The sequence below is a fragment of the Corylus avellana genome, chromosome 5, assembly GCF_965113065.1.
Source record: "Corylus avellana chromosome 5, dhCorAvel1.hap1.2, whole genome shotgun sequence".
In the NCBI taxonomy this organism is placed as follows: domain Eukaryota; kingdom Viridiplantae; phylum Streptophyta; class Magnoliopsida; order Fagales; family Betulaceae; genus Corylus; species Corylus avellana.
The window spans coordinates 6,808,827-6,819,984 of record NC_142494.1 but is presented as its reverse complement, the minus strand read 5'-3'; the positions used below and the strand labels follow the sequence as shown (position 1 = coordinate 6,819,984).

General features: G+C 41.0%; 2 protein-coding genes across 2 annotated transcripts; one reads left to right on the top strand and one right to left on the bottom strand.

The window, feature by feature from the left end:
• The first annotated feature begins 1,450 nt into the window (after window positions 1-1,450).
• Window positions 1,451-4,879, top strand: LOC132183441 (protein STABILIZED1). The gene has a single exon (XM_059596879.2). The coding sequence runs from the start codon at window positions 1,548-1,550 to the stop codon at window positions 4,641-4,643; it is 3,096 nt and encodes a 1,031-aa protein (XP_059452862.1). The 5' UTR covers window positions 1,451-1,547; the 3' UTR covers window positions 4,644-4,879.
• A 2,155-nt stretch (window positions 4,880-7,034) lies between these two features.
• LOC132183440 (protochlorophyllide oxidoreductase C) lies at window positions 7,035-9,462 on the bottom strand. Its single transcript, XM_059596878.2, has 5 exons — window positions 9,318-9,462; window positions 9,077-9,172; window positions 7,932-8,466; window positions 7,480-7,838; window positions 7,035-7,367 (listed from the first exon to the last, which is right to left on the bottom strand). The coding sequence occupies exons 1-5, from the start codon at window positions 9,369-9,371 to the stop codon at window positions 7,212-7,214; spliced, it is 1,200 nt and encodes a 399-aa protein (XP_059452861.2). The 5' UTR covers window positions 9,372-9,462; the 3' UTR covers window positions 7,035-7,211.
• Window positions 9,463-11,158: the final 1,696 nt, after the last annotated feature.

Below are 11,158 nucleotides of genomic sequence, written 5' to 3'. Positions count from 1 at the left end.
GAAACACTTCAACATAATCCCAAATTTCAATAAAACAATGCAGTTTGCTAAGTATGCCGAAACTTTTGGTTTGTGGAGGATCCAAACCAATAAAGAAAGCAGTTCAAACGACCCTGACGATCAAGTTGAGTACATTTGCCAGTGGCTCGTAGTGGTCAGCCAACGCTAAGAATGCAGAGAAAGTGGTGCCGGAGTTTGAAGGCTTGGAAGGAATAACCGCATGCCAGAGATGTTTGGGAGAGAAGCAAAGTGAGGAGAGAGGTATGGAAAAGAGGTTTGATTTACTGTTTATTGGATACGCTCTATTATTAGAAACGTTGTTTTGAAAAAATAACTGCATGCACAACGTATCACCAAAGCCTTGTTTTGGTTTTTTAAAAAAAACTAAACAATTGTTTTACACTTAAACTTGGACAATTGTCTTCATAAAAGGACGCCACATGTCATGATATTAGCCTCTCTTCCTAAAAACTCACTCTTCCTAAAAACTCTCTTATTATATATTAGATTTGCCAGTGGCTGGTAGTGGTCAGCCAAGAAGCAGAGTGAGGAGAGAGGTATGGAAAAGAGGTTTGATTTACTGTTTATTGGATACGCTCTATTATTAGAAATGTTGTTTTGAAAAAATAACTGAATGCACAACATATCACCAAAGCCTTGTTTTGGTTTTAAAAAAAAACTAAACAATTGTTTTACACTTAAACTTGAACAGTTGTCTTCATAAAAGGACGCCACATGTCATGATATTAGCCTCTCTTCCTAAAAACTCACTCTTCCTAAAAACTCTCTTATTATATATTAGATATTAAAATGACACTTGGCAGTATTTTTAAATGCCACATGTCGCAATTTTATGCCATCCTATTTAAAACTCCCCTATATATATTAGATTAGATTAAATGATATTAAAGATTTGATATTAGATTATATTAGATATTAGATTAGATTAGATATTAGATAACGTGGAGATAAATAATGTTTGATGGCAGTTGAGATTGAGAAAGAAGGTAGTTTGAAACAAAACACGTGTGCAACCGTGTTTATTGAATGCCACGTGTCAAACTCTTAGACTCTCCAATCTAAAACTCCCCTATATATAATGAGAAATGCTAAAGGCCCAACTTTTTTGCCTAACAAAAGTCCAACTTTTACCTTTTATTTTTTTTTTCTAAAAAAACCAAAATGAAAAATGGAAAAAATGTCTGAAGCAACCTTATCTATTTTTGGCCTTTCTTTTATTTAGTATTTTTTTTAAAATGAAAAATAGTAAATAAAAGAAAGGCCAAAAATAGATAGGGTTGCTTTAAACATTTTTTTTTCATTTTTTATTTTATTTTATTTTTTAAAAATAAATAAGATAAAAGTTAAACTTTTATCGGGCAAAAAAGTTAGATTCCTATCTTTCTTGATATATAATAGATTAGATATCCTTCATGACTTCACAAAACACAAATCTATAAGGAATAGTGACAAACACGTCCGATTGAACCGTTTGGGTTCACTCCAGTCACTGCCCCAAATCCAAACGCAGAGTTTGATCGATAATCATGGTGTTCATCACGCTCCCAAACCACAAAACCCTAACCCTAACCCTAGACCCATCCACCACCACCCTCCACTCCCTCAAGCTCTCCATCCACCACCACACCCACATCCCCACCCACCTCCTCCACCGCCTCTCCCTCTCCCACTCCCACCCTCTACCCCCTCAACACGACGCCGTCCTCCTCTCCCGCCTTCACGTCACCCCGCTCTCCACCCTCACTCTCCGCGTCCCTCTCCTCGGTGGAACCCAGCCTCCCTCCATCCCTCCCTCCAAGCCCAAGCTCGAGTTCCTCAACTCCAAGCCCCCTCCCAACTATGTCGCTGGTCTCGGCCGTGGCGCCACGGGATTCACCACCCGATCCGATATCGGACCCGCCCGCGCTGCCCCGGACCTCCCCGACCGATCCGCCGCCACCGTCGGCGGGCCTCCCGGGCAGGGCCGGGGCCGCGGGAAGCCCGACGAGGACGACGACGGTGGCGACGACGCCGAAGACAAGGGGTATGACGAGAACCAGAAATTCGACGAGTTCGAAGGAAACGATGTCGGTCTCTTTGCCTCCACCGAGTACGACGAGGACGACAAGGAGGCCGACGCCGTTTGGGAGGCCATCGACAAGCGCATGGACTCGCGCCGAAAGGACCGGAGGGAAGCCAGGTTGAAGGAGGAGATCGAGAAGTACCGAGCTTCAAACCCGAAGATCACCGAGCAGTTTGCCGATCTCAAGAGGAAGCTGTACACTGTATCGGCGCAGGAGTGGGAGAGCATCCCCGAAATCGGAGACTACTCACTCCGGAACAAGAAGAAGCGATTCGAGAGCTTCGTCCCGGTGCCAGACACTCTTTTGGAAAAAGCTCGGCAGGAGAAAGAGCACGTCACCGCATTGGACCCGAAGAGCCGTTCTGCCAGCGGCACCGAGACGCCCTGGTCGCAAACTCCGGTCACGGATTTGACCGCCGTCGGCGAAGGAAGAGGCACAGTGCTGTCGTTGAAACTCGATCGGTTGTCAGATTCGGTGTCAGGACAAACCGTCGTGGATCCGAAAGGCTATCTCACCGATTTGAAGAGCATGAAGATCACGAGCGACGCCGAGATTTCGGACATCAAGAAGGCTCGATTGTTACTCAAGAGCGTGACGCAGACGAATCGGAATCACCCACCGGGGTGGATTGCAGCCGCAAGGCTGGAGGAGGTCGCTGGGAGGATTGCGGCTGCGAGGCAGCTGATGCAGAAGGGCTGTGAGGAGTGTCCGAATAGCGAGGACGTGTGGCTGGAGGCCTGTAGGCTGGCGACCCCCGACGAGGCTAAGGCGGTCATTGCCAGAGGGGTGAAAATGATACCGAATTCGGTCAAGCTCTGGCTGCAAGCGGCAAAATTGGAACATGACGATGTGAACAAGAAGAGCAAGGTGTTGAGGAAAGGTTTGGAGCACATACCAGACTCGGTTCGGCTCTGGAAGGCAGTGGTTGAGCTTGCGAACGAGGAGGACGCGAGGTTGTTGCTGCACAGGGCTGTGGAGTGTTGCCCCTTGCACGTGGAGTTGTGGTTGGCATTGGCAAGATTGGAGACGTATGAGAGTGCGAGGAAGGTGTTGAATAGGGCGAGAGAGAGGCTGACAAAGGAGCCTGCGATTTGGATAACAGCGGCGAAGTTGGAGGAGGCCAATGGGAATACGGGGATGGTGGGGAAGATCATAGAAAGAGGTATAAGGGCGTTGCAGAGAGAGGGGTTGGAGATTGATAGGGAGGCTTGGATGAAGGAGGCCGAGGCTGCGGAGCGTGCTGGGTCCGTGGCGACTTGCCGGGCTATTATCGGGAATACAATTGGGATTGGAGTGGAGGAGGAGGATAGGAAGAGGACATGGGTGGCAGATGCGGAGGAGTGTAAGAAACGGGGGTCCATTGAGACGGCTAGAGCTATATATGCTCATGCATTAAGTGTGTTCTTGACCAAGAAGAGCATTTGGCTCAAAGCTGCGCAGCTTGAGAAGAGCCATGGGACTAGGGAGTCTCTTGATGCTTTGCTTCGTAAGGCAGTTACTTACCGGCCACAGGCCGAGGTTTTGTGGCTTATGGGTGCCAAGGAGAAGTGGCTTGCTGGGGATGTGCCTGCTGCACGAGCAATCCTGCAGGAAGCTTATGCTGCGATTCCCAATTCGGAGGAGATTTGGCTTGCGGCTTTTAAGCTTGAGTTTGAGAATCATGAGCCTGAGAGAGCTAGAATGCTTCTTGCTAAGGCCCGAGAGCGAGGAGGGACGGAGAGAGTCTGGATGAAATCGGCCATTGTGGAGAGAGAGTTGAAGAATACTGAGGAGGAGAGGAGGTTGTTGGACGAAGGGTTGAAACGCTTCCCTTCGTTCTTCAAGTTGTGGCTGATGCTTGGACAGCTAGAGGAGAGGCTTGGTCACTTGGAGAAAGCTAAGGAAGCTTACGAGTTGGGTCTGAAGCACTGCTCTAGTTGTATACACCTTTGGCTTTCTCTTGCTAATCTGGAGGAAAAGATGAATGGGCTGAGTAAAGCTCGAGCATTCCTCACCATGGCCAGGAAGAAGAATCCCCAGAACCCTGAACTCTGGCTGGCGGCAGTTCGAGCTGAAATGAGGCATGGGAATAAGAAGGAAGCTGATATATTGATGGCGAAGGCATTGCAGGAATGTCCCAATAGTGGTATTCTGTGGGCGGCTTCTATTGAGATGGTCCCCCGGCCTCAACGTAAATCCAAGAGTATGGATGCTCTCAAGAAATGTGATCATGATCCCCATGTCATTGCTGCTGTAGCCAAGCTGTTCTGGCATGACAGGAAGGTGGATAAAGCTAGGACTTGGCTCAACAGGGCAGTGACGCTTGCGCCAGATTTTGGTGATTTCTGGGCATTATACTACAAATTCGAACTTCAGCATGGGAGTGAGGAGAACCAGAAGGATGTGCTAAAGAGATGCATTGCTGCAGAACCTAAACATGGTGAGAAATGGCAAGCAATTTCGAAGGCTGTGGAGAATTCACACCAACCAACTGAAGCCATCCTGAAGAAAGTAGTTGTTACACTTGGGATGGAAGAGAGTGCAGCTGAGAATAGAATAGCAAACACTAGTTGTCAGTAAGCCTGTAGCCTTGCAATCTTCTCTTCTTTTTAGGTACTCGAAATGTGTATTTATGCAGAGATAGACTTGGACTGTCCGCCTCTTATCTAAATTAGTCTGTGTTACTTATACCTTAAAAGCTTTAATGATAATATCTTTTCCCCACATAAATGTTTTGAAGCACTGAAATTGATGATTAAGCTTCGCTTATGTCAATTGTTTAATTATTACAGTGGAGCTTCTGTTATTTTCCTCTATATTTTGATGTATTATCTTTCTGTGCTGTATGTTTCTCTGCCTTTGTTCGTCGGCTAGGTATGGTGTAACATTTATTAGTTCATCTCAATACCATATCGCTTTACTGAATAATCAACAAGTGATTTTATGTTTATGTTTTGAAGGTGAATTTTGAACTTCAAGGCTCGAGTGACAGTGATTGGTAGGTTTTGTGATGAGTTATACATTTGTTACATGTTTGTGTTTCGTGTGGGAGATGACGGGCGGGGCGGGGCGAACCATGAGTTTGCTCTTGATAATGTGTATAATACAGACCAAGTGATTAGTTAGTAGGAATGCTTCAATTCCTGATGTCAATATTACATGGGTGTTTCCGGTGATGGGAGGGTTTAAGTATCTTGTTCGGTTGCATTTTTGTGATATTTAATATTACATGCTAGTATTTCGCATGGTTTGCTGTATTTCAATGTGTATGTTAATGGCCATTTGGCGATTAAAGATTTGGATTTGTCATCTCTTACTAATTATGGGTTGGCTTCTCCGTTCTATGCGAACTTGGTGGTTGATGGAGATGGTCAAACTTACCTGTGGATGTTTATAATGTTTTTGTCAAGCAGGGCTACCCACAGCCATAACATATAACATGCACATGCCATAGAAAAGTAGCAGCTTTAGGGATGGTAGAGTTCCTTGTATTTTCTGTGACAGAATTTGAAGTCTCTAAAAAGCTTCATGTAATTGGTCGTATAGTATTTGTTATTTTGTAACTTGTATGGGTAGTATATAGTGTAAGCATACATTTATTGGCTTTCTTTGTTGCTGTTATGTTCCTTGTGCTTCTTTGTGTGAGATAGAGCTTTTCTATATTTGAAAATTTTGTATACAACTTTCAGAATTTGAGTTGTAAAATATATAAGGGAAAAATATAATTTAACCCCCCAAATTACTAGCCATTTTCATTTTAGGTCCTCTAATGTTTCAAAAAGTGATAAAGTAGCCTCCAAACTACCAACCAGTCCATTAGTCATTACCATCAAATAGGATGAAAAATTCAATACTATGTTGTTTTGACAACGTTAAGTTACTAAAATACCTTTATTTAAAAAAAAATCAATTTAAAAAATACCTCCCAAAACGACATTGTTTTGGAGAAAAAAAAAAAAAAAAAAAATGTTGGTGTGGCTGGCGAGCCACCCCTAGGCCATGGGTGGATGGCCCGGGGGTGATTGGGCAGCCACCCCACAGGTATGGGGGTGGCCGGCAAGCACCCCTAAACCACAGTCAGTTAGTTTTTTTTTTTTTTTTTTTTTTCAAAACTACGTTGTTTTTAGGGGGTATTTTTTAAATTGATTTTTTTTTTTTCAAAAATGCATTTTAGTAACTTAATTTCAAAAAATGATGTCGTTTTGCATTTTTCATCCTATTTGACAACGTTGACTAACAGAGTGGCTAAATTGTAACTTTTTAATAGCTTGAGGGCTACTTTATCATTTTTTGAACATTAAATGACTAAAATGATAATGGTTGGTAGTTTGGAGAGCTAAATTATATTTTTCCCAATATGTAATCTTGCATCTGAATGATCCAACTTCTTGGATTTTCTAGTTCTGTTTGTGGAATGCTTGAGCCAAACTGTTCCCTTTAATTGCTAAAAGGGTACTTACAATTACATGAGATAAGTGAAACTTTCCTTAGTTGAATGAATGCTTTTCTTTGAAATCTCTCATGCAAGGTTTTAGATTTTGGTTACCTTGTTTTTATAAATGATCTTCTGATTAATTGTGAGAACTAGTTTAATATTTATCAGAAAACCATGAGTTCTTTAAAACTCTCACGTGTTCCTCAGTTTTGGGCACTTTCAGTGTATTGGACCTACAGTGCTTTTGAAATACTTAAAGGTTTACTTTCTAGCTGTCCTTTTTACACTAATTGAAATGGGTTTGTGTAGTAGCCAACTTTTCCAGTTTTCCCTGCTCCTCTTTCTGCTTTGAAATGGGCTTCAATTCTTCTCTTATTGATGCAACAAATTAACATTCAAATTTTGCAATTTTAATGATCTGTGTTATCAACACCTTCATTACTCTCATATCATATTGCTGCTTTCTGAAGCAAATATGCATTATGAAACTTTACATATTTACTTAAGAAATTATTCTAATAAACAAAGTTTAGCTATAGAAATGAGAAACTGTGAGAGACCATCTTCAGGTATATACATAGGTTTATTGTCTCATGCAAATTCAAATTTTCTACATTTGCAAGGGGAAACATCTCTGGGGTACTTAAGCTGGAGACTCTCTAAGATACATCATTTGACTAAATTGTTGAGAAAATTTATCCTTAGCTTCTCATTTATGCCAATCCAACTAGCTTCTCACTGATCTCCCACAGCTTTCTCGCTTTCTCCTCATCACTGGCTTCTTTGGAAAGCTGGTTTTCGAATGAGGCTGAATCCTTGTTCCAGCTCCAGTAAACACCCGATTTTGTCAGGCTTGGATCACTCACAACCTGAACGACCAAAGTTTCATTTAGTTTGTGTTCAACACACAACTTCATTAAAAAAGATGAGTGTATTATGAATGTATATGTTCATCTTTGCATTATGCAGATTTCAAGTGACCTGTGCAAGTCTTTTCCCAGCATCCTCTTCAGAAACATAGCCTTTGGTGATGTACTTCTGGAAAGGAGGGAAGAGAAGCCTGAAGAGGGGTATGTGCTCCCTGAACAAGCCTGTTGTAGCAATGCAACCAGGGTAGAGAGAAGCAAAGGTGATTCCTGACTCCTCATGGTAGCGCCTGTGGAATTCTTGCATGGTGAGCATGTTGCAGACTTTGCTGTCTTTGTAGGCCTTGGCACCGTCGAAATCCCCTCCATCTATCATGGATGAGCTGTTTAGTCCATTCAAGCCTCCTCCAAGACCTCTCAGATCCCCAAGGTTTGCCTTAGGTGGCACATTTCCGGCCAAGGTGTTTGTATTACCTAAAATTGCATACATAGCAAAACCACATTTAGAATACATATCTTGTCATTGTGAAAATTTGTTCTAAATTGTTTCCATCAAACATCTATTACCTGTGATGGAGCCAACAATGATGAGACGCTTGAATGGGTAATCTGATTGCTTCAGGTCATCAAGCAGCAGCCGGGAAAGGAGGAAGTGTCCCAGATGGTTTGTCCCTACGCTCAGTTCAAATCCCTCAGCTGTGAAAGACGGCTCCTTAGCCGTGGGTTGGTAGACAGCAGCATTGCAAACCAGCACATCAATCAGTGTATCCCGACGACGGAGGTTATCTACGAATTGCCGGACACTGTCAAGGGAGGCAAGATCGAGATGCATAACAGTGTAATTCTCCTTGGCCATGCCAACTGATTTAGCAGCTCTCTCAGCCTTGAGGAAATTCCTACATGCCATAATTATGTTCCATTGCCCTGTTTCAGCTAAAGCCTTGGCTGTGGCTAGGCCCAACCCGGAGGATGCCCCAGTGATTATCACATTGCCTTTTCTCAAAGTTTTCTTTGCTTCTGGTGCAGCCTGTTTGATTGCTGGAGCTGTCGTTGCTGTTTGGGCTCTAATGGTTCCAACTTGCAGTTTCCTTTTTCCAACTTCCTGCAAATGAAATCCCTTTATTTGTATCACCACAAAAACATAACCTACCATCTTGAATTGCTGGGAATCCACGGTTAAGCTTAACATTTGTATAACTTTTGTGATTTGTATGAATTAGCTACAAACTAGTTTGTAGCAAATTTTTATGTACCATTACTCTTTTCGATTTTACCGTATTATCTACAGCCGTGGGCTAAAGGGAAGTGGCATTGAAATCATGTTACCATGTGATAATCTGTGTGGTTGAGTGTATTTCACATCATAACCAGATGAATTCAAACCTATATTTATGCATACAAAACCAAGAAAAAGATCATGTATTGATAAGCAATCTAAATGAGAAGAAAATCATTTTATGAAATCAAGAGTTTTTGTCATCTTTGTTGACTCCCCCCACTTCCGAATTCATTCTATGAATGCTTAATTCGTGCCTTAGTCTTTGCAGTGTCTCAAGCAAGGGAATGATTTGATTTCCCAGGGTTCGTGCTTATGCCACTTCCACAGCAAGAATTGAACAGCATTTTCGAACTAAATCTTAGGAGTAGGTCAGGGAAAGAAAAAAGAAGAAGAAGGAAATTAGTTTAGAGAGAGTAAGTGATAAATCTAGCACCTGGCTCCTTAACAGAGGAGACTTGATTTCAGCTTTGAGGTCTGAGACTGAAACTCCAAACAGGCCTGTCTCCTTGAGAGAAATATTAGACTTCCCCTGCCAAGAAGAAGAAGAAGAAAATTACCTTGCATGAAAAAAAAAGAAGGCAAACAAAGAATCTCCAAGAAGCTGTTAATTTTTCATAAAAAACCCACAAAAGATTTCCCAGAAATGAAATGATAACAGCTTGGTACAAGTGTACCTCTTTGAAAATGGAGATAGCAGAAGGAAGGGAAAGGGCTGCTTGGAAAGCCATGGATACTGTCTGAGCTTTTCCTTTGAAGTTCTATTATGTGCCAAGTGCCAACTGCTGCAAACTTTGTAATGTTGTAAGAGGGACACTTCGAGGTGGGACGTTGAAGTGATATTATTTCTCTCTTCTGTTACGAGAGATAAGATAATTATTGCGTTGCTGACAAGCCAGCCACGTGGACTTCTAGTATCCAATCAGATTTTGAGTTTTGGATTCTCTTTTAGATGTTTAGCTTGGGTTGATGCAAACTTGGTTGGGGCCTCTTGGCCATCCAGAGCCTTCTAGAAATAATCATGGGCCGGGCCTCAGAGAATGCTCATGCTCATCCTATTATATTTCACATGCTGATGTGGGCACTTTCCAAGTACATGGCTTTATTTAGTTGCTCTAATACTATTTTATAACGATCCAAAGAAAAAAGTTAGTCACATCTACGCTAGCACTTCAAAACAATTAGTTAATTTGAAACTTTTATAGAATTACTTATAAACCTTAATTCTCTAGTAAGAAACAAATGTGAGAATTAGCATCCACAGGCATTGTAATAATCTGATTATAATTTGTATCTTGAAATCGTCTCAATTGGAAAGTGAGTATATATATATACTCCGTTCATTGTTGGTTGAGTATCGAATTTTCCAATTGACCTAGCATTTGGGTGTGAGACAACTCAAGCGGTTGAGATTTATTTGCGGGTTAATACAACATAATCCTATGTATAGCTTCATCATGTAGAAAAGAACAAAAAAAAAAAAAAAAAAAAATCCCCAAAAAACCAAAAAAAGAGTAAATATAAAGTAGTGGGTTCATGCATAACAAAGCTAAGCCCAATTATAAAAAAGAAATACTATATACTACATTTTTTTTATTGGGTTAATGTGACAATGTTTATCAGTCATATTAGTGCTTATCAGCCATATCATTTTTTTTTAATAAGGATTTATTCAAAGGCTTATAAATATTGTTACATCCGCCGGCCCAAAAAGATGAAAGCGGGATGAGAGTGTATTGTATACCCATTACTCTTGATACAAGTATTGAGATGATTTTAGTTAATCATTGGAATAAGACATGGCGGTGGTACGAAGAAATGTTTGATATATTAACGTGCATCACGTTTGACATAAAGCACTTGTAAAAGTAGGTAGTGACAAACCAACAATTGCAGACCATTTTGTTGAAAACTTTAAACTAAACCTTCTAAGTTTGGACCACTTATCAACCAATGACTTTTTCTAACTTGACCTAGACATTTGCATTTGACTATAGGAATAAGCTACTTCAAGTTTGACCAAATATAACAAGGATTTCGATCTAGTCCAATTAATTGTTTGTATTATATGCGCAATACGAGCAGTTTATTGCACCTGATTCCCGTCCCATATAGCTTTACAAGAAACACATAAAAAACTAGCGGCTACAAAAGGCAAATTTGATAACAATTAGTCCTATACTAAGTTAATTTTTTAATCAATTAAGTGGTTCCTAGACTTGTGCTTGTTTTGTTTCTCTTCCCCTTTGAAAGAGTAGGCTTGCGTCAAACCATGTAAGGGTGAGATGAAAATATGAGGAATTATGTGTCAAGAAAGATTTTCTAAATTTTCTAGGTCAATTCTATATATAGTAGAGTTCTTAAATTGATTTAATTAAATTATCTATATTTTACCATCTCAACGTACACTTATTGACATCAATGAATTAAGGAAAAATTAAGAATCTTTTAAAGGTGGAAGTATGGAAAAATTTAAATAATTTAATTAAAAGTAATTATTAACATTTAAAACAATTAA